Source organism: Centrocercus urophasianus, unplaced genomic scaffold (assembly GCF_019232065.1).
Source record: "Centrocercus urophasianus isolate 14NV4802_14NV808 unplaced genomic scaffold, USGS_Curo_1.0 seq_12, whole genome shotgun sequence".
NCBI lineage: Eukaryota > Metazoa > Chordata > Aves > Galliformes > Phasianidae > Centrocercus > Centrocercus urophasianus.
The window spans coordinates 22,083,389-22,107,544 of NW_024884364.1; the positions used below are offsets into that span (position 1 = coordinate 22,083,389).

At 40.7% G+C, this 24,156-nt stretch overlaps 1 protein-coding gene across 2 annotated transcripts in view; it reads right to left on the reverse strand.

Annotated features, from left to right (window-relative positions):
* LOC122155904 (SAM domain-containing protein SAMSN-1-like) overlaps positions 1 to 24,156 on the reverse strand; it is a 193,033-nt gene that overhangs the window by 68,355 nt on the left and 100,522 nt on the right. For both annotated transcript variants that reach the window (XM_042810248.1, XM_042810246.1), the window contains exons 4-5: positions 17,460 to 17,597; positions 7,304 to 7,441 (exon numbers count right to left, since the gene is read on the reverse strand). In XM_042810248.1, coding sequence (XP_042666182.1) covers positions 7,304 to 7,441; positions 17,460 to 17,483 — 162 coding nt within the window. In that variant the 5' untranslated portion in view covers positions 17,484 to 17,597. The remainder of the gene's footprint in view (positions 1 to 7,303; positions 7,442 to 17,459; positions 17,598 to 24,156) is intronic.

The following is a 24,156-nucleotide window of genomic DNA, read 5'->3' on the forward strand; positions in this document are numbered from 1 at the left end:
CCCTCTTCTTTCTCCCAGTGGTATCAAATGCCAATTATAAAGTAGGTAATGTAACTGCTTGTGGTTTTGATGACAGTAACTTAGAAAGACTGATAAATTATTTGGCATTTTTCTGATACACAAGGTAGTTGATCATATCGCAATTAACAGTTGAAAAATATGTGGACATTTGTGATTTCAATCTGACAGGAAATGTATGAAAATATTTTTAATGTAGAAGATTTTTCTTGTGAAGCTTAACACAGGCCATGAGGTAGAATATGAAGAAATTCAGTTTCTCAGTTAATAACACTGTTGAACACAAACTGTACCCATATGATTCATTATGCACTTTTGGCTACCAGCTGTATCTGAGGAAGACTTGTTTCAACACTGCTAAACTTAAGATTTGGAAAGAGCTCTGTAAATTTAGTTTTTGCTCTCTATTTGTGAAGACAACTGAAAAACTACTGAGAAAGTACCCCAAAAGTTAATAGACATGCCCCTGTGAGAATTAAAATCAATAAACAAGTGTGTATAACATGCACAAGCCATTACTACAGGAATACAGATTGGGAACACCTCAGACAAAACATTTCATATACTAAATAAGATAAAAAAAGAGTACATGAAAGATTGTTCTTTATAAACAATGTGATGGCATGCGGCCAGATGCAAAAATAATCACGACTCAAAAAGGTGTTCAGTGAGTGTATTTTCTGAATTACGTCCTGCACAGCTCCAGTTGCCACAACACCCTGTATTTTCCACGTCTCTGGTGGAACGTCACAACCCAACTATGACTGAGACAAACCACAAGAGACGAGATAACAGCAAGAAAATAACTGCTTTGCTGCAGCAGGAGGAAAAATTTCCACTAGGTCTAACTTCCATCTTCTGAATTGAGGGGAGCAGAACTTGAATGCCTGCTATGTTGATGTACAAAGTAATACGGAAAAAAGAAAGGGGGAAAATTCTCCCAAGAAAGAGAAGTGTCATGTCAAGCTGCTCCATCCTGAGGAAATATAACAGCTCTGCGGAATCTACACGGCCATGGCTCAGCCGATCATTTAAACATACTCTCAAGCCCATACCCATTAGTGATGCACTTAAGTATATGCATTACTGAATAATGATAGATGGTTGAATCAGGGCCTGAGGGAGCCAATAATGCACTGAATTTATCATGCTATGGGGGCCGCCCCGCAGCATGGAACTAAGTGACGGAATTAAAAATGGGAGAGAAGTACAAATGGGCTCAGTTAATAAGCTTAACGGCTTCATCCAAGGTGTAGGTCTAATAACTCACATGCTAGAAATAGCAGATAAGATTACACATAGTCCTTTGGCCTTAGCAGCATTTTTCCATAGGTCTTACCATTGACACATCATCACTAATCTTGTTTTCCATTTCTAGAGAGTATTTTATAAATAACCATGTTGATTCTACAGCCTGCACAGTGACACAGCATTGAGCTGTTATTTTTAGTTAAGTGCTGAGCTGAATATTCTCTCAAAACATAAAAAAAATAAAGCTCACAGCCAGTCTTACGGGGCTTCTTGTTAATATTTAGTGAGCCAACAGATTGCTTCCCACTTACCCTTGCTTTTATTGATGATGAATTTAAATTTACGATGAATAAATATGCCATCACTAAAATATCTCCCTTAGGAAAACAGAAATATATTATTAGAGATAGCAGAAACGAAAGCGCTGGATTCTTCTATTCACTGCTGTTTATATCTTCGTGGTCTAGGCAATACCACAGAAACAGCTCTGAGTAATATGAGAACAACTTTCTTCATTTTTTTCAGATTGATATCTAGCATCTTCTAATCCTACACTCGCAACTTATCTGCTTCTCTAGGCTGGCTCAATGAAAATAAAGCTGCATTGGACAGGCTGTTTACTTGTATAGGGTTTAAAATTTATGAAGTTTCACTTCATATAAAGGTAATGAAGAGTCTGAAGGAAAGTTGCTGAATCAGAAAACAGAGCAAAATAGGAAAAAAAGTAAGAAATAAAAAGCATGAGGTCACTGCATCTTTAATTCTTAGTCTTACACACTGTAATTAACCTAGTGCTGAGCACAGTGTTATGGATCTGACTCTCCCATACCTTGGCAAGATAAAGAACAAGTCACGGTAGTTATCTGTTGCAAAGTACCGTGTCACATCCTGGACACAAACCAAAGGACAATTCTATTCTTCACTTTATCTAAATCCAGTTCCTAGCAGATAAGCAAAGGACAAAGAAATAGCATAGCTGCAATTAGTTGGTCAGCTGGCTTGACGTCATACAGAAAGAGAAACATTCTGAATGGATGTAGGAGCTGAATGTCACATATTCATTAGAAGAACAGCATGCTTCAGTACTGTTTTATACCACAGCCCTAGCCAAAAAAGCTAGATCTTACATATCTGAAATACTGGAATCACACTAGGATCAGGTCACAGCCATATTTCACAACCACGATTAAAGACACTTAGGTGAAATGGTGTAGAAGTGGCTCATTTTTCTAGTAACGAGGTCACAACCAGATAATGGAGAGAAACCTGTCACACAAGAAAGCATCTCCAACTTCCTGCAACAAAACTGTAATTCAGGCCCATCCCAGAGCCCAGGCTCACAGATCTGTGCTGATGTGATGAGGCCTCTTGAGATCTCTGCGCTACTATGCTCTCAAAACCAAACCATTGCACAGAGCATCGAGATGATAATCCAGAAGAGAGCATGCACAGAGTAAGTTGGGTCCGGGAAGAATAAGTTATTTCCATTCCTTTAGGATTCAAAAAACGCATGCAACAATTCCCCAGCCATTTTCCTGTTCCACTTGCACAGATGCTCTTTCCACACAAGTCCCATTCACAAATCTGCTTTGCATCACTGCAACACCGTAGGCCCAACAGACATATAGGTACGTGGTAACTAAACCACAGTGCACAAGGGTAAAGCCTGGCATAATTTGTGCTGGCAGAAGTCTCTCTTCCTTTAATAATGAACATTATGGTTTCTTTTTATTCTTTCTTTTTATTCTGTCGCGAGACTGCATCATATGTCACTATTTTGCAAAGTTAGAGACAGTAATTACAAATAAAGGAGGCACCATTAAGCAGAAGAAAAGAAAAAGATTATTAAATGAAATAAAAGAAATTATTTAATGAAATAAATGAGATTATGAAATGTAATATTATCCCTATTATTCTTACTACTTAGGAAGAAAAAAAAATACAGAAGACAATTTCCTTCATGTTTGCTGAATGATTTTTTGATCAAATGTAATGGTTATCCCGCAAAAGTTTTACAAAATTTATTAATATTCACAAAATTCATACAACTCACTCATTAAAAATGTGTTTTTGTTAATAAAAAGGACAGCTAAAGGCACAGTTACAAACACAGAAACCAGGTGATTAGGTACAGGGATGAGATATCACAGAATCACAGGGGTTGGAAGGGACTTCCAGAGATCATCGAGTCCAACCCCCCTGTCAAAGCAGGTTCCCTACACCAGGTCTCACAAGCAGGTGTCCAGGCAGATTTGAATATCTCCAGAGAAGGAGACTCCACCACCTCCCTGGGCAGCCTGTTCCAGCGCTCCGTCACCTCACTGTAAAGAAGTTCTTGCGCACACTTGTGCAGAACTTCCTATGCTGCAGTTTCTGGCCGTTTCCCCTCGTCCTGTCTCCACACTCTGCTGAAAACAGTCCGGCCTCGCCATTCTGCCCCCCACACCTTAAATATTGATAGACCTGCATCAGGTCCCCTCTCAGTCTTCTTTTCTCAAGGCTGAACAGACCCAGTTCACTCAGCCTTTCTTCATAGGAGAGATGCTCCAGGCCCTTCACCATCTCTGTGGCCCTCCGCTGGACTCTTTCCAAGAGATCCCTGTCTTTTTTGTACTGGGGAGCCCAGAACTGGACGCAGTACTCCAGATGAGGCCTTACCACGGCAGAGTAGAGGGGGAGGATCACCTCCCTTGACCTGCTGGACACGCTCTTTTTAATGCATCCCAGAATGCCACTGGCCTTTTTTTGGCCACAAGGGCACACTGCTGGCTCATGACCAACCTGTTGTCCACCAGGACACCCAGGTCCCTCTCTGCAGAGCTCCTCTCCAGCAGGTCATCCCCAACCTGTACCGGTACATGCAATTATTCCTCCCTAGATGCGAGACTCTACACTTGCTTTTGTTAAGCCTCATCTGGTTTCTTACTGCCCAGCTCTCCAGCCTGTCCAAGTCTCACTGAATGGCAGCACAGCCTTCAGGCGTGTCAGCCAATCCTCCCAACTTCGTATCATCAGCAAACTTGCTGAGGGTGGCCACTGTCCCCTCATCAAGGTCATTGATGAAGATGTTGAACAAAACCAGATCCAGCACCAACCCTTGAGGAACACCGCTGGTTACAGGCCTCCAACCGGACTCTGCACCACCAATGATGACCCTCTGTGCTCTGCCAGTTCTTAACCCACCTCACTGTCCACTCATCTATCCCACATTTCCTCAGCTTTGTTATAAGGATGTCGTGGGAGATAATATCAAATGCCTTGCTGAAATCAAGATTACATCCACTGCTCTCCCCCCAACCACCCAGCCAGTGACAACATTGTAGAAGGCTAAGAGGCTGGTCAAGCATGACCCATGCTGACTACTCCTGATAACCTCCTTTTCTTTCAGTTGTCTGGAGATGGCATCCAGCACAAGCTGTCCTTTCCAGGGACAGAGGTGAGGCTGACTGGCCTGCAATTACCTGGATCTTCCTTATTGCCCTTTTTGAAGACCAGAGTGACATTGGCTATCCTCCAGTCTTCAGGCACCGCCCCCATTCTCCAAGACCTCTCAAAGATGACAGAGAGCAGTTCAGCAATCACCTCTGCCAGCTCCCTCAGCACCCACGGATGCATCCCATTGGGTCCCATGGATTTATGAACATTGGTGTTGCCTAGGTGCTCTCGGACTGCCTCTTTCCTGACTAAAGGGAAGTCTTCCATTCCCTAGACCCTAGACTGACTTCCAGGGCATGGGAAACCTAAGAGAACCTTTTCACTGAAGATGGAAGTAAAGAAAGCATTCAGTATCTCCACTTCCTCAGCATCCCCCATTACCAGAACACCCCCCTCACTTAGTAGGGGAGCCACACTCTCCCTAGCCTTCCTTTTACTGTTAACATACTTAAAAAAGCCTTTTTTATTATCCTTTATCACCTTTGCCAGATTCAATTCCAGGTGGGCTTTAGCCTTCCTCGTCGCATCCCTGCAGGCCCTGACAACATTTCTATATTCTTCCCAAGTGCTCAGACCCTTTTTCCACATCTCATGGATCTTCTTCTTCCCTTTTAGTTTGTGCATGAGCTCCTTGCTCATCCACACAGATCTCCTGCCACCCTTTCCTGATTTCTTGCTCATAGGGATGCACTGATCCTGAGCTTGGAAGAAGAGCTGTTTAAATGCTGTCCAGCTTTCACAGGCCTCCTTATCTTCTAACACCCTAGCCCACAGGATAGTTCCAAATAGGGATAGCTCCTAAAGTTCAGTGTAGCAACCCTACTTTTTGCTTTGCTTCTTCCACTCAAGATCTTGAACTCCACCCTCTCATGGTCACTACAACCCAAGCTGCCCCTGACCATTACTTCCTTGACAAGCCCTTCCTTATTAGTGAGAATAAGGTCCAGCAACACCCTCCCCTCGTCAGTTCCTCCACTACCTGCATCAGAAAGATGTCTTCAACACATTGTAGGAACTGTCTGGACCGTGTGTGCCTGGCCATATTGCTTCCAATATATTGCATCCAGCAAATATCTGGATAATTGAAGTCCCCATAAGCACCAGCGCCTGGGATCATGATGATACTTTCAGTTGCTTATGGAAGGCCTCATCAACCTCCTCCTCCTGATCAGGGGGCCTGTAGCACACACCCACAACAGTGTCAGCCATACCAGCCTGCCCCTTGATTCTCACCACAAGCTCTCCACTGCAACACCACTCTCCCCCAACTGGAGTTCAATACATTCTAGCTGCTCTCTCACATAAAGAGCAACTCCACCACCCCGCCTCGCCAGCCAATCTTTCCTAAAAAGCACATAGCCCTCCATGACAACATTCCAGTCACACGAGTCACATGTCCCACCATGTCTCTGTGACTGCAATGAGATCATAGCCATGTGACTGCACACAGATCTCCAGTTCTTCCTGTTTATTTCCCGTACAGTGCGCATTAGTTTACAGGCACTTTAGGGAAGCAGCATTCCCCTGGCCCCTCTCCATCCCTTTGAACTCCACCCTCATCACCCATCAAGCTCTGTTTTGAGCCTTGAACTACCCGCTCAACCCAGCAGCCCTCATTTCGTCCCCGTCCCCGTCCCCGTCCCCGTCCCCGTCCCCGTCCCCATCCCCATCCCCATCCCCATCCCCCTTCTTACCTAGTTTAAACACTTTTCAGTTAGTCCCACCAGTTCCTGGGCTAGGATCCTTTTACCCCTTGCAGACAGGTGAGCTCCATCTGCAGCCATCATGCCAGGTGCTGAGTAAATTGCCCCATGGTCAAAAAACACAAAATTCTTGTGTCTGCACCAACCTCTAAGCCATTTATTGATGAGGAGGGCTTTTTTTTATCCTCTCAGTATCCTTCCCTGCCACTGAAGCGATAGAAGAGAAAACCACTGCATGCCTGCTTCATCAAGTACCCTCCTCAGCCCCTTGAAGTCATTTTTGATAGCCCTCAGGCTTCTCTCAGCAGCATCATCACTGCCGACTTGAACTACCGATAAGTGAGAGTAATCAGATGGGAGAATAAGACCAGAAAACTTTCTAGAGATATCCTTGACCCATGCCCTAGGGAGGCAGCACACTTCCCTACGGGTGGGGTCAGGCCGACATATTGGGCCCTCAGTTCCTTGTAGAAGGGAGTCACCTATAACTATCACTCCTTTGTTTACTGGAGGAGGCAGTCTTCAAGCATGGAGCCGACCACCTCTCCTTAGAAAAGCTTGGAGGCCATCCCTCCACCTGATTCTCAGCCACCTCACCCTCTAGTTTCAGGGCTTCAAACCTATTACATAGAGGCACCTGAGGAATCAAGGTAGGTTGGGATGGACACTGCCTGCGTCACTGAATTGGGACCTGCTGCCATTCCTCCTCTCTTCTCAAGTTGGCTCTCTCGGTTTGACCATGGCTGAACGCTGGCTATAAAAAGCTTGAATATTTCAAACTAAATCCAAGCCAGCTGAACACACATGCATTTGGATACACAGTAATTTTCTTTTTTTTTTTTTTTTTTTTTTTTTTTCAAAGTACACTTCATTCTTTACAATTACAGTTTACTTACCAAAGACATAGACCTATCAGGCAGTCCACAGTTTGCACGTGTGCTCACTGGAGTGCTGGGCTGGCTGGAAGTACTGGTTGTATCATTGGGTTCTTGACGTTCGGGGACAGGCTCATACAAGCTGTCCATTGAACCCTCCTAAAATAAATTGAAATAGTCTTACAAAGATGAATACTTGTAAATCCACTTAAAAACAAACAAAAACATTCATTTTGTGTGATCTGTAAAATGTAAAGACTGATTTTCCTCCATTATCTTTCAAAAAACTTAATTTCCTCTCTCTGTAAAAAACATATAATGCAATTGAAATTAATGTGATATATTATATAAAAACATTTATTCTATATACTATACTCTAGTACAGAATATAAATACAGATGCACATTCAAAGCTAGGCTGCTGATACATAATGTATCAGCAAAGCTGGCCACACTCCTTTTAATGCACTCCGGAATCCCATTGGCCTTCTTGGCCACCGGGGCACAGCTGGCTCACAGTCAACGTGTCATCCACCAGGACCTCCAGGTCCTTCTGCACAGAGCTCCTCTCCAGCAGATCATGCTTCAACCTGTACTGCTACTTGTGGTTATTCCTTCCCAGGTGAAGGACTCTACTCTCGATTTTGTTCAACCCCATCTGATTTCTTACTGCCCAGCTCTGCAGCCTGTCCACGTCTCGCTGAATGGCAGCACTGCCTTCTGGCATGACAGCCACTCCTCCCAGCTTTGTATTGTCAGTATATTTGCTGAGGGTGAACACTATCCCCTCATCAAGGTTGACAGTGAAGACACTGAACAAGACTGGACCCAGCACCAACTCCTGGGGAGCACTTCTAGTCACAGGTCTCCAACCAGACTTTGCACTGCTGATCATCACACTCTGAACTTGGCCAGTCAGACAGTTCTCAATCCACTCATCTACTCATCTACCCCATGCTTTATCAGCTTTGTTAGGATGAATAAAAGATAAAGCACTTGATCCTGTAACGAGGACTGCAATTCAGATGGCTTCAAGAACATCACTGATTTGGTGGGACTGCTTTCTAAATTTCTAAAATATCAAATAAAAACACAGGAACCAATTAGAAGAACAGAGGAGTCATACATTTCCTGTTTATTCAAACAGCAAAATGTACTTTGTGTTTTTTTCTAGTTGGACCTACAGAGCAGCTTCTGGGAGACCACTGACATGGCAGAGCATTGCCTGTGCACACAGCTACTCCCTCACAGAAGCTGTGCAATTGAAATAAAAGAGCATTTGCAGGAAATTGTGTCAGACTGAGAAGAGATTGCTATTTTCTTCTGTTAATGTAGCACAGAAAATGATTTCCACTCCCATCTGTAGAACCCGAGGGACACCACGGAGTCCAGAAGGGAGAGATTCAGGGGACCAAACAGGGAAGGGAAAGCAAGGTCTGGACAAGGAGTCATCCCCTTCAGATACAGTTTTATTTGCTCCTTGACTCAAGTGAAAATACCCATGGCTCTGTGCAGGACCAGCAACAAGGGCAGGTCAGCAATGCCTGCTCTGGCTGCTGCACCAGATGGGCCATAAGCACTGCAGTGATGTCACCATGATGACACATGGGCACCATGGTGATTTTTGAGCCTCTCCCCCTGTAACCTCTTGACAGTTCTGTGGGATTTCACTTGCTAGCTGGCAGGATAAAGGGTAGTTCCCTGTAGTTCCCTGCAGAACTGGCTGCAAGCACAAACCACATACTAAGACAGTAGACACTGAAAGGGAGCTGTCTGCAGTAGGAACTTCTGGTTCTGATCCAGAGGGTCTGGCTGCATTCCCAGGCTCTCCTGATCTTCTGGGTCAGGATAGAGGAACAGCCTGGGCATCAAAAATGGATGAAAAGGATGCCCTAACTTATCCTCATCAGGAGGAAATCAAATGTATAGCTCATGCTTCTTACAAGGAGAGTACATGCAGAGGCACTATTATCTCTGCAGCCCTCATTTTTCCTGAGAAACTCTGGGTACTGGTTGAAAGTCACCAATTTAAGAGCATTTGGTGGGGTCAGAATGGAAGCTGCATTGTAACTGACCAAGAAATGTTTCAGATTGAAGTACTGGGAAAGAAAGGATCTTTGAGAGTGTTTGGGATGCATGAAAAACTTTATTCATCAGCTTAATGTGTATAGATTCACAAAAGCTCAGTGTGACTCCAAAAGATCTCCCTCGCTTCCTGAGTTTCTGGCAGAGGAACAGGCATCTGTGGCTCACAGGAAGGTAAATCAGCTGCTCCATACACTAACCAACTCTCATAATATTCTCCTGGAAGAGTTGCGGGGGGAGTGTATAATAAAATAAGCCTTGGTAACAGAGGAGATGAGGATGACAGTAAACATTCTGATCCTAATTTCTTCCTCTGGCTGTTTGCAGGAATTTTAGAAGTAGCATTGCTGACTACTAGAAATGTGGGAAAAATATATTTGGGCTTTATCCAGCAAGTCTGAGCCCGTAGAACAGAAAGATAAATAAATGAGGGTATTAAGAGTCTGTTACTTCAACATATCTTGCTTTAATCAGCCTGAATTTAAAATGAAAGACATTTTAATATCCATGTTTGTCTTTAGCAATTAAAAGTTGAAGTTTCTGCATCTCACTGTCTTTCAAATCACAGCTCTTCTCCTTTGTATTTTCAGTTACTTTGCTACTACAACCCATACTTCAGAAAAGATCACCCAGAGCTGCTGGAACTCTGCAAGCACAGAGTTGCCCAAAAGAGAAGAGCTGTAGCTGCACCCAACCCACAGGAAGAGCTGAACGAGGGGCCTCCAAGGAGCAGCCCAGATGTCCAGCCCATAGAGGGAACGGCTGCTGGGCCAGAGAAGAGCCTGCTGACAGCAGATCCACAAGCAGGCACACAGATAGTGCCACCCATGGGGCCTCCTCCAGCCAAGCAATTGAAGAAAGCTCCTACCCAAGCTCCTACCCAGGCAGTGCTGCAACTCCACCAGAGCCTGCTGCTGCACCAGAGAGGGAAGAGTGCCAGCCTCTGGCCCCCTCCCTGCTGCCACTTAGCAGCAGCCCCATCTTGGGTGCGGTTTCAACTCCTCCATCTTACAACACTCTGCCCTTCAAGGCACCCACTTTTACACCTGGCTCAGTGTGGCAGGCATTTCCCCAGCCCCCACAGGAATCTGAGCTGCAGGATCCTGGGGCTGCCCTGCATTATTTCAGCCAGTGTTTTGCCATGGCAATGTTGGCAGCAGCCAAGGTGACATCAGCTAACTGTGGGGCCTGGGCAGTCTCACATTGCCCAACATGCACCTGCAGCTCCCACAAAGCAGCCCCGCCTTGCCCAGCATGCACCTGTGGCTCTGACAGAGCAGATGCAGAAGAGCAGCACCCATTTATAGGTTTATAACTTCATACTTCACAGACAGGTATTTCTGGAAATAGGAGGTTAGAATAATAAAATAATAGAATAATAAAAATTCTGCTTGCCACGTCCTTTTCATTTACTCATTCAGGTGAAAGATCACGTTTTTATTTTGTCTTCAAAAAGAAACAATTGTTCTCTAACATCAAATTAACAGTTTTCTGTAACAGTGAAGCTCTAGACCCTTAGCCATAGAGAGTAAAAGATTGGATGATGCTTGCATGCTGCATGTACAAAGAATGCTCTTCTTATTGACTTCTGAGGGGAAATAGAGACTAATTAAACAGCAGCTTTTTCATTATTGAAGACTCAGAAAGAGAATGCCACCTTCGTAGTATGACTGCTCACAAGATACTGCTCTACACTGTCAGGCAACAATAACTCTTGCTTTAATTTCTGGGCTAACATTTACCAAGGGTCTGAGAAAACAAGTGCTTTGCAGGGGCCTTCTTTGGAAAATCAAAGAACACTTTTCAGAAGACCTGGGAAGATATTTGGCCTTTCTTGTTACAGAAAGGTTATAATGGATATCAATTTGGCAACTCTCTTATATTTTTAAATCTCACTTATTTAACATCCTAAACCCTATGTGTTGTACCAAGAAGGCAGTGCAAGAAATAACCAACCAAAGAAAGCATAAGGCAGCATTGCCACAGACTGACTGCTGCCCTAGATTGTGCACATCCACATAGTGAGCAGGAAAGCTGAAAGCTGGCCAGGATTTTGGGGAGTTAGTTTTAGAGCAGATCATTTCTTTCACCAAGTACAACACTGGATCAGCACTGCCTTGGTGACCAAATGTTTGGTAAGAGAGAATTTGAGCGGAAGAGAAGTGAAATGCAGAGGCGAAACAAGAAGACAGATTTCTTAACCCTTGTTTGGATGCTCTACAGCAGTTTTACATCCTTCTTATATTTTCAACTTGGATACAAATTATAAAACACCATACATGTGAATCAAGTCATTAAAATTATTTTAGCACAGCTTTTAAGAAAGAATTTATTACAATATTGTTGATAGATATGTGAAAATACAGTAAATGAGGCAGCTGTTGGAAGCATACAAAATGTATTAGCATCATCCAGTATAGTCACTTTTATAGATCTGCTGATCACGTGAATGAACAGATGTAGAGGGGAAAGAAGAGTTCTGATGATTTCATTAGAAAAGGGCATATTTTTCTCTCTGGCAATCTCAGTATAAGAAGGTAACTGCACTGAATGAAACTTATTTTGTTTTCAAAGTAGTTTCAAGTCTTAAATGTATCAACATCTAGAAGAATATTTCACTGCTTTTACCTGCACTGTTATACTCACTGGAAATACCCCTGTCTTGTGGTCAGTGAAAATGGCATTACCTATAATTCTCAAATATGCTGGCATACATCCTCAGTGAAAGTACTGCTTCCAAAACATATTGAACATTTGCATTTCAGATGTAATATGAAGGAAACGAACAATATGGGATTCCAATCTCTGCACAAAACAACCAATATTGTAAAGCATTAACCTTATATATGCACACTATATAATTTCCAGATCTTTAAAAGTTACTTAGATATTCACAAATGTCTTTTAGATAACACATGTACTATTTTCCTTACATTATAGACTTACACATTACTTCAGAAAGAAATTCTACCATATAAAAAAAGTATGCCAGTTTGGATACATATTTAAGTCATAGCATCTTCAGCCAAGCTTTGGGTTCTTTTTTTGTTTTCTTTTGTTTTGTTCTTGTTGTTTGTTTCATTTTCTATTTATTTTTGTGAGTTTTTTTAAAATCTTTACCTCCTTTATTCCTTAATGCGTAAATTAATCTGTACAGTGTGAATATACAATTACTTTTCCTGTAAGGGAAATCCTTATTTCATTCTGTCTTGCACCCAGACACCATCTTCAGATCGTCTCCATGTGAGATGTGGGACTGAAAAAAGTGAAGGTATCGAAAAAGTGAGGACATAAGAAAGTGTGAGTGGAGCATCCCAGCAAGAACAAGTGTTCATAAGGAATAATGCAAGGGAAAGTTAATGCTCAAGAAAGAATGCATGCGGGAAAAATCCAGAGGTTGGTGGCCCAGCCTGTGGCAGGGGGGTTGGAACTTGATGATCCTTGGGGTCACTTCCAATCCAAGCCATCCATGATTCTATGAGAAGGTGAAGAAGAGGAAGAAGAGAGAAAGAGCAAGGGAGAGAAAAGCAGAGAGAGAAAGAGTGTGAGATATGAGCAGTGACTGGGAAGTGCTTGAGAAAAGGCAAAAGGAAGAAACGGGATGAGAGAGAAAGCTTGTATGAGAAAGGGTGAGCACAGTGGTGCAAGAAAAGGTGTAATCCTTTGAGAACACATGAGTGTGTGAGATTGAGAGCATGCGCGTGAGAAACAGCAAGAATATGGGAGGGAGAGTGACAGCATGAGAAAGCATGAGAAAGAGGGTGCAAAAAAAAAAAAAGGGTGAGGACATGGAAAGGAGCAAGGCTGCAATAAGGGGGAGCACTCAAGAAAGTGAGTAAAAACACGCAAATGTGGCCAAGAGAGAGCAAGATAACAAGCATGCGAGAAGAGTGTGTGTGTGCAAGAGAAAGCATGTGAGAAAAGCATATGAGAAAGCACGTGAGAAAAGCATACAAGAAAGATTATGCAGGAAAGAGTGAGGAGACAAAAGGAAGAGATGGCATGGGTAAGAAAGCAAACACAGGGGCACTAGAAAGAGCATTGTTATACATGGGACTGCACAAGTTCATGTGGGAGAGAAATTGAGAGAGGGAAAGCTAGATGGTGAGGAGCTGGGCAGAGTTAGCAAGGGCCTCCAAGAAAGGGCCTGTAGGCCTCCCCTCTGCCCCCAAGATTAATGAGAGAAAATTACTTACAGATTTGAGCTCGTGCAGACTTGGAATTTATTCAAATCTTTAGTAGTTCTGAGCACATTAAACAGCACAAGGCAACGCGAGAGATAACAGGAAAAAAACAGCTCAATTCTGTAGTGCCTGCTACTTTTCCTTTATGGCAGAAAAGATCCTAATTCAGAGCTAGAGGAAAATAATTGTCTGCATTTCTTTACTTTGCATGTTATTTCTATTGTGTGCAGAGACTACATGGATCATAAGGCGCAGAGAATAACAGCTGTTTTAGTTTATAACTTTAAATATAATACATTTTCTACTGAGTTGTCAGCACATCTTTCAATCAGCTATCAAAATAAAACACATAACTAGTTCTAAGCTACTGAAAATCACTAAGACTATTAGACTTTCATTCAGTACTTTATGTTTCACTAGCAAAACTGGTAGTTAGAAAGCTACCGTATGGAAGAGAAATAGACAAATGTAAGGAAACCTATTGGCTTACACCAAATTGGTGCTCAACTTGAATATCTGATTCGAGTCCATGTAATTTAGGAGTGTTGTTTACTTTCCCTAGCTCCCTTCTTCTGTAGGTTTCTGACATATTTGATCTTGGCAGCATTTCAGCATTGGAAATTCTTCCCTGTTTTCATCACTTCCATTGCTAGTAATACTGTTCCCCGTCAAAGGAGGTTGTAATTATCCTTTAAATATCACCATCTATAAGAAGGGTTTTTTTGTTCCTCACATATTCACTTTCTGGATATGGAAACTTTCCTGAAATTCAGTTTTTCTTTGAACCAGAACCATATCTGGATGTACCTCTCTTAGCAATGATTAAAGACTTGATACGAGAAAGTATTATATGAAGCATATCTACCTTAATGGAAGGATTATAATAGTATCTTCTCTTTCTCAGATTTGTAGGATGCTGTCATTTAGTAGACAAGCTATCAAAACAGATAATTTGGAGACATAACATCTTGCAGTTGATACAAAAGCACTACTTGATTTGGGCACCTCTCTACATAATGTCCAGAAACAAACAATATTGTTCTGATTTAATCATTTGACATGCTAAACACCCTATGGTGTAAAAGACACTACAAATTTGGAGTCTAAGGTTGATATTTGAGCATAATATGTCTACAAAAACAGAGACAGTTATACTTTAGACTGTTCCATAAAATGGAAAAGGGACATAAGGTTTTGAAGGAAAATTTAATTTTTCGGCAGATTTCCTTAGACTAAGTTAAGGAATCCAGTGCAAAGTTGATCTCAATTTACAAGCCAAATCACTCTGAAATTAAGTAAGGACAAGATGTACTGCTGAGGAAACAACCCATGCTGGAGCACCACCAACAAAAACAACGATAATAATAAGAAGATCTGGAGATCATTGGACTCCCACAGCAACAGGCAGGGATAATTTCTATCTGCTAGCGCAGAGTAGCATCCAGGCTGACCAACTGCTTACAGCCACCTTGTGAATCTTCACTGTATTCTTCAGCCTCCTTGACATCACTTGCAGGACTGGCCTGTCACACTGGGTTTCTGATGCGAAAAATCTGTCTCAGAGGTTTTTACAGGTCCAAAAGCAAATCCAAAGAAAGTCAAACCTGACTGTATAAACCGATCTTGTTCCTCTAATTACCACTTATTCCACCACTTCGAATCTGCCAAAAGCTGCTTCTACCATACCTTTAAACAAAACATTCTTGGCATTCCCTAAGATTATAGCTTACTTTATGCTCAGTAAGGGAGAAAATTATTGTTCAACCTATAAAACAATGTCTTTTAAAATAAGTATTCATGTGTACATGCATACACACAAGCACACACTCACTGCAGGCAGTAATCTCCATCTATGTGAGGAAAACATTCATAAGATACCATTTTTGCAAAACTCTTTCTGTTCCATTTGCCAGCAGTCAGAGAATCTCTTCTGTGGTTTCAGGTTCAATATTTATTCCAGGTATTCACTTGGTATAAATCAGAAGTGATTTCAATTGATTGGTGTCCATTTACATCTGCAAAATAGTTGGCTCCTCTAGTGTCTTTTAAACCTAATTATTTTGTTATTATGTGTTATTTTTAACTTGCCTTTCTTGAAGAGAAAAATATCTTATCTTGATTGCTAGCTCAACCCTGTGCTGCCAGCTTTTTCACAGCCACAGACTGACATGGTAAAAGTAGCCAGTGTACATACTTGGGTCACTAGCTCATTTCCAAGCTAGACAATCTGATTACAGAAAGCAATTGCATGCTTTTGTTGCATGCACAGGAAGGAGTACACGAGGCTCTGATTTTTTATGAAATGTAGATCCATGCTAGTGACTTCTGAATTATCTTTAGATCTCGATAACTTGTAAGATGTTTTGCCAGCTGCTCAAGAGATTACTGCAACGGACAGAATGGCTCCCATGGAAAGCTTGTAAAGAAGGGACATTATCTTCTTAGCAGCAATCTTTAAACAGAACTAATTATTTCATTACAGAAACTATCATGACAGTAGCTTTCACTTGTCTGAACCATCCATAATTACTGCCCTCAGCATGTCACTCACAGAAACTTTAGGTGCTGCCCACCCTACAGAACAGGGAAACTGTGACCCGAGTTGCTCTGTCCCACATTGTATCTATAAGCTGATTTCTCATCTGATACGGTGAGCAATACATACTTAAAAAATGAACTGTGCAGAAAGCAAGAAGCTGCCCCAATGGAACAATAAAAATTTAATAGAATAATTCTGACCCAAAGAACTGCAGAAATGATTGTTTTCAAGCTGTTCCAGACTGTACCAAAAAGCTAACTTTGAACAAAGTCACCGACTCATTAAACTGTGATCAAATGTGTCCCTGAATTCACATGGAATTATTTTTTATGAAGGGACACATCACAGAATCTCAGTATATCACTGCACTTTAAGTATTCCAAAACAGTTTTTAATCCTTATGATCTGGAGAGCAGCCATACTCTGCGCTTAGATAGCATTAGCAACCAGTAACAATGGTACACAAAACGGTTCCCTTATTTGAATTTGTATCAGTGTGGTTTTAATACTTTCATTTTTCTTTTTAAACACATGGGGAAGACACACTAAACATCTGTACAACAGACAAGAAAAGGGGCCAACAGATCTCCTTTGCTGTATAAATACAGCAAATATACTCACCTAATTACCACTACTAATACTGAGCATTGGTACTGGCAGATGGTTAAGCTCTGAAAACAGAAACAGTTTCTGCGGATTTCCTATCCTCATTTACCTGTTCATTCTGAGCAATTGTCTTGGAGTAAGAAAGAAGGACAACTAAAAAAAAAAAAAAAAAAGAGAGAGAAAAACCAAAGAAAGAAAGAAAGAAAAAAAAACAAAGAAAATCTGGAGAGGGTCTTATATTCTTAGATCAACCCTTCTGTCCTTCAGTACCTAACATCACATGCCTGGATCAGCCCAAATGGCTATGTGTTCACACTTGGCTACTAGAAAACTAAGGCTTGAAGTTCTAGCAGTTTTCCCAGACTACTATAAAAGGAAATCAAACACCACTATCTCAAACAAAATAGCATAAAGCAAATTCTTGCTTACACATATCTAGCAATTTTAAGACACATTATGAGATTTTCACTGTGCTGGATCAAATGCTTCATGTTTAAATCTGCAGATTTTTGTAATAGTCTCAGCACACAGCATATTTATAATAATTTTTTTCCTTCATCTTATTTTCACCGAATCATGATTTGTTATGTATAATTTCTCATACATAAAGTCTTTCCTCTATACTAGAGGGTCTCACTGTCATTACACAATCCTTGCACAATTGGTGATGTAAAACCTTGGTTTTTTTCCTTCCATACACACCCACCAGTTCAGATTAACAATTCAGCAGCCCAGTAAAGAAAAATGTGTGGTGGTACACTTACCAGAGAAAAACAGAAAAGATTCATGTTGCTGCTGAGATTCACTCCAGCACCCCAAAATTCTGCTCCAGAGAACTCCTGCTGCACAATGCAGTTCCTCCTTACTCTCCCAGCTGTTTGTACATTTCTCTCTGGAGATTACTGCAAGATAAAATCCCTGCAATAATCCACTGGATTCAGAGCCCATTATCAAATGAGACAGGCTTTCTCAGGACAGTACAAGCAGTTTTCTGAATTAATGAACAACATTTACAGTTGCAGGAACAAAAGCATGGTCTGAATGATTATGATGGACTCAGGATATGTTCTCTTGCAGGCTGTTGTTTCCATTTAGTTTCTAATGTAACAGAAATAAAATTACTTATGCTTAAGACCACTGGAACATATAGCTAGCTCCAAAGCAGATCTTCTCATGTTGCTCGTATTTTCCACAGACACTAAAATTCTTGGACAATACTACATTTCTACATGAACTAATTTATAAAATACAGCAGCTACTGTTGACTGCATTTTGAATGGAAGCATCTTACTTATATACCTTAAAAATAAACCTACTTGCCATGATAAAATTATTAAAAATAAATAAATAATTAAATAAAGTACTCAATTTGGGGCTGTATATGACAGAATAATTACCAAACCTGTTACTGTGTTGACTGCTTGATTATGCAGATTAGGACTAAAACAAATTTGCTACAAAATTAAAAAACTGAACGTATTCAAAGCTGATTTATGGGTTATAATGAAAGGCATTATAGTATATATAGGAAAGCAGATGAGAAATAAGAAATCAGAAATAAAAACAGTAGCCTATGTGATTAAATCAACAAAAATATCATTGTGTAAATTGACAAAATACCACTATACAAAGGAATTCCTATGTATTTCTCTGATATGAAGTAGAACTACAGTCTGAGAAAGAAATAAAGACAAATAGACTGTGAGTCCCAAGTTGTTTCAGATTACAAAACACATAGAATTATATTGTTCTTGGAATAATGTTCCCTCCCAGTTAATTTCCCACAGTTTATATGTGAACACGATGCTATTTGGATACATGAATAAGTAGTAGCTGATACCAAAGAGCCAAGCAGAACTTTCCTCAAAATGAGAGACACTCTGAGATGCTCTCCTTTTGTGACCAAGATCTCAATTTCCTTTTTCTTATTGTAGAAATTCGTATCTGTAAATGTCAAATATCTCTTTTATTGCTCATACATCTCACTACATTGGTTTGTTCCAGTCATTTTGCAGTTTGATTCTGCACTGCAGTGAATTCAAAGCCCCCAATTTTAGCAAGATAAATAAATTTTAACATATTCTCTATCCTGAACAAAACCCAAACAAGACTCACATAAAGGCACTGAAGGCGGACACAAGCAGATCAGATTCACAACTTCAAAATGAGATATTCAGTTTGTGCTTTGCCTGTTTGCTGTGACGTATATAAAAGTCTTGAAGGTTTTTCCAGGCCTTCTTTGCATTTATAATTTTAGGAACACTAACAGACTTTGATCATTGCTGTTCCTCAGCTTCTTCAGGCGAAAAAAAAATGAAATAATATCAAAAACTTCACGTGCAAAGTACTATGAAAGAATTGTGATCTATAGTGGTGAACATGCTTTAGCAGGGGAATTGGACTTAATGATCCCCTGAGGTCCCTTCCAACCCCTAGAATTATGTGATTCTGTAATGATGAAAAGCACCATGACCCAATTACAGAGAATTACTTTTCTAAAAAACATCAATTATAGCAACAGCTATCTGGAAAACACTAGGAAGACTAGGAAGCTAGTAAGATAACAAGACACACTATGCAATCAAACCCCAAGAAACTCAGGGGGATGTGTTTTTCATTCAGACTGCTTTAATCTCTGGATTTGGGATTGAGGTTTTGTTTTGTTTGTTTTGTGTGTGTGTGTTTGGTTTTGTTTGTTTGTTTGTTTGTTTCGAAGGGGCTGTGCATATTTACTTGCAAGCACTAAAGATGAAGATTTTATACTACAAATCCTCAAGATAAGCATCGCTAAGAGCCTGGATGTTAAACTGAGCTATTCAGTTTACATTTTGCTTGTATGAGCAGACACACTGAAAAGAGCACAGTTGAAGATAAAAAAACAAATTAAAGATAAAAAAGCAGCCTGTATCCATGCTTACAGACATACACATATATGGCAAGAAGTACTATAGAAAGGCAAAAATGCAGAGCTGTGCAAGAAAGTATTTTATAAAGAGAGAGAAATGTTCATCTAGTAACTTCCTAAGGCATTGGGCCAAATCTTGTTTCAGTTGTTCTTGATTCACCATTTGGACAGGTGCAATTCATCACATTAAACTTGAAATCATGTGAGCTAGGCACTAGTCCACTAAAGTAAAATGTGAAAAGCAGACGCAGACTTTACTGAAAAGCGAGCTGGAGACTGAAACCAGAAGTCATACAGGTTTAGATTCTGTAAACATGCCTACTGAGTGGATGACCCAGATGGCTTGTCTTCCTTCATTCCTTTCTTCATTCTCTAAAAGGCAGATCTCCAACATTCAATTCGTCTCATTTCATGTCCTGGTGGATTAATCCTTCAGTTTCCAAGTGTACTAGCTATCTCTATATATCCATATTGAAAACATTGCAGTACTGAGTTGAAGTTATTCAATTTGGGTGTAAAATATTGTTCACTATTGTAAAAAAAAAGTTCAAATATCCTGCTTAAGGAGCAGAGATAATTAAACTTCAAATTTCCATTCCATTCCAAGTTGATATTTCTAAACTATAGATGGCACTACTCATCAGATTCCTTTGCTAAACTAATGGATAAATTAGCAACTGTGAGGAATCATCTATTATGATAATAAAAATAAGGTGCAGTACCATACAATTTTGTTGGTCAGGATGGATAATACAAAAAAAAACACTGAGCATGAGTTTTTAGTGATACTCCACACCACAGCTGTCTCTGTAGAGAATCTGATTTTTATAAAGAAAAAACAAACAAACAAACAAAACCCAGAAAGTAAAAAGAACGCATTAGAAGGTAAAATCAGTGTTTTTAATTTTATCTGGCATAAATAGAGCCATCTGCTGCAGCAGCAATGCAGTGTCTGATGCACAGACTCAGATGTGAATGATCCAAACCGTTTATTATAAGTTCTCACATCACTTCTATACCTTCACAAGTTTTCTTTTTCTAGCTTTCCCATCCACCCCTACAACTTTCCCATCCACCTTTACATGTCAACAGAGCATTTTACAAAACACTCTTCAACCGTTCACACAGGCGCTTATCCAATCAGAGCTGTGAGACGTTCTTTCTTCTTCTAGAGGTGTCCTTGGTTCTCATGCTGTTTATCTTGCTCCACAGCTGCTGCTCTGAACAGTTTTTCTCGTATTCCCACACAGCAACACACCAGAACAGTAAAATCACACGTTAAGAGGGGTAGAGAAATCAGTTTCACCGAACAGGAACCATGTGAAACCCTCACTTTCTAACTCTTATCTTGCACTACAGTTATTTAATTCTCTTTATTCACCAATCCATGGTTTCTTAACAGTTGGGATTTACATCTACGCAAGTTGTTCAAACACCGCTAAAAATAAAAAATGCCCACAAACTGAGACTTTCATATATTGAGGTTTCTACTCCTGCACAATGAAAAAACTGCATAGTTGAGATCTCTGGGCATCACTGGCCTCTTCAGGTACTTCACAGCTTGGTACCAGCTGTGTTTCACAGTAAGGGGCAACATGTAATCTAGCCTGTCATACAAGTAGTCAAGGTCAAGCTATGAATCAAATACCTAAAATTCAGTCTTGGCTGCAGGCTCCTAGACTTATGCTAGCTATACTGCTGGTGTAGTTTCACTTGTCATTATGAGAACCCACCTGCAGAGTTGTGTGACTCACAGATTTATTTGGTTTTCTGGACAAATAAACCCCCTAGAATAATATATGCAATAATAGTTAACCCAGACACATTTCATTAAGCCTGGAACTAATTATCCTTTGTCTTCCCCCTTCTCTTTTTCCTCCTACAGCACACCTATTCTTAATGAAAGTGTGCATCTACTTCTCTGATCATCACCTATTTGTTATCCAAGCATCTCCACACAGATTTAAAATGAAGATGAACCATACTATTGTCAGATAAAGTATGAGTGTTAAATATAATCAGGTGGTAAGCATCCACATTTCCTTATTTCCTCCACATAAAAAAAGTGAATTACTACTTCATTATGAGTTCTAAGTAAATGCTGTGCAGTATTACTTTGCTCCAGTGGCTATGTTGGTAAAAATTAGGAAATTCAAAAATAATGAGTCAATTATAGGCTTCCTCTTGGTTCTGCCATTTCTTTGGAAAGGGGCTGTGTATTTACGTTCACAAAATCATAGAATCACAGAACCATAAACCAATAAACCATGTCCCTTAGTACCATATCTACATGCTTCTTGAACACCACCAGGGATGGTAACTCCACCACTCCTCCATGCAGCCTGTTCCAATGTCCAACCACTCTTTCGCAGAATTTTTTTCTTAATATCCAATCTGAACCTCCCCTGAAACAACTTGAAGCCATTCCCACTAGTTCTATTGTAAGGTATGGGGGAGGAGAGGCTGACCCCCACCTCGCCACAACTCCTTTCATGGAGTTGTAGAGAGCAGTAAAGTCTCTACTGAGCCTCCTCTGCTCCAGGCTAAACAATCCGAGCTGCCTCAGCTGCTCTTTGTAAGACTTGTGTTCCAGCCTCCTCACCAGCTTCGTTGCCCTTTTCTGGACACACTCCAGGGCCTTAATGTCTTGTTTATTGTGAGGTATTCAAAACTGAACACAGTACTCAAGATGAGGCCGTATCAGGGCAAAGTACAGGGGAATGATTGCCTCCCTGCTCTTTCTGGCTACACTATTTCTGACACAAGCCAAGATACCAATTGGCCTTCTTGGCCACTTGAGCACAGAAGCAGCTCATGTTCAGATGAGCATTGACCAATACCTCTAGATCCTTCTCCTCTGCACAGCTTTCCAGCCACTCTGCCCCAGGCCTGTAGCACTGCATAGAGTAGTTGTCTCCCATGTGCAGGACCCAGCACTTCGTCTTCCTGAACTTCACCATTGATCCAGCCTGTCCAGATCCCTCTGGAGGACCTTCCTATCCTCAGGTAGATGAACGCTTCCCCCCAGCCTGATGACGGTGCACTCAATCTGAGCTAGATTATCAGTAAACATACCAAACAGAATAAGCTCCAGTCCTGTCCCCCGGGGAACACACTCATGACCAGTGGAACTCCCAGTGAAACTCCCTTCAACAGCACTCTCTGGGCCTGCCAGTTTTTTACCTAGCACAGACTGTATTCATCCAAGCCATGGGCTTCCAGATTCTCCAGGAGAACAGTGTGGGAGACACTGCCAAAGGCTTTGCTAAGGTCTACAGGTGTCTACTCAGCAAATGTCTGCTCAGTATTCTTTAACATATGAAGGCAACCTTGTGTTGACAAAATGAATAAAATCCCCTGACTTATTTTACCTCTTTCTATTCACTTTCAACATGAAGATAACTAAGTTATTTGCAGAATACTTTTTATGTTGACCCATTATGCATGTTGAGTGCTCTTTGATAAACCACTTTTTGATCTTTGGAAACTGCTGTTATAAAATAAGTTTTTACCATGAACATCCTCTGAATGTATTCCAAATGGTAGAAAGCTCCATCTCAGACCACAAACACAACAATAGCTCTAATTGACACTAACATTTGATATTCCAGAATCAAATGTTTCAGTGTTCCAATCACTGTCTCTAAATTACAACTACTTAATAGTTTGGAAGGGTCTCATGAAGTACTAACTAAAAATCCGATTCTTTAAATGTTATTGATTTTTTTTTTTTTTCTTTTAGACTCTCCTTCAATTTAGAGACAGCTTCTTCATTTCCTCTCTTTACATTCAGCAAATAATTAAAAATTGGTAAGAAAAATGCTTCTCAACTGCACTTACCCCTGCCAAATTGTAGTCCTCCCTTTCTGCTTTGAAAAGACAATTTTACAGATGAAATGACTGATTCAACACAGCAGCTTTTACACATTTGCAAGAAGAATCTACAACAGTGCTTAGCTCAGTTAAAGATTATTTTAAGCTCACTCAGCACAAATAGCCATAACATTTACTTCAGCTCAGAAAATCAAGCAAAATAAGACACAGAGAGCCAATATTCAGTAAGTCAAAGAGGCAAAGTAGAATGCTTTCACATTTCCAGAATTCCAGAAGGTCTATGCCCATTGAAGTCACTGGCAAAATTCCCACCAAATTCTGTGCAATCAGAATTTCATGTACCTTCTGCTAACAGATTACATTTACTCACAACATTATAAACGCACATGGTGTTTCCCATGTATTCATTACAATACTCTGTGATATCTGGAAGCCAAGATTCCTTTTTGGATAAACAATCACATTGTTCATTCCTCTGCCCCAGAAGATTTATATATATTTTTTGTAGCAGTTATATTTTAATTAAATAAAAAAATCACTGTTTGAGAGAGAAGAAGTGTATTTCCTAAAAGGGAGGGACAGATCCTTTGCTCTATAATTTTACTGAAACTCCATGAATCAGGCCCAAACATTCTTTATAGCTATCTCAATATTGAAATTTAGAGTGAAAACTGCTAGCTTCTCTCCTCAGGTCAATTTATACATTACCAGACAAAACTGAT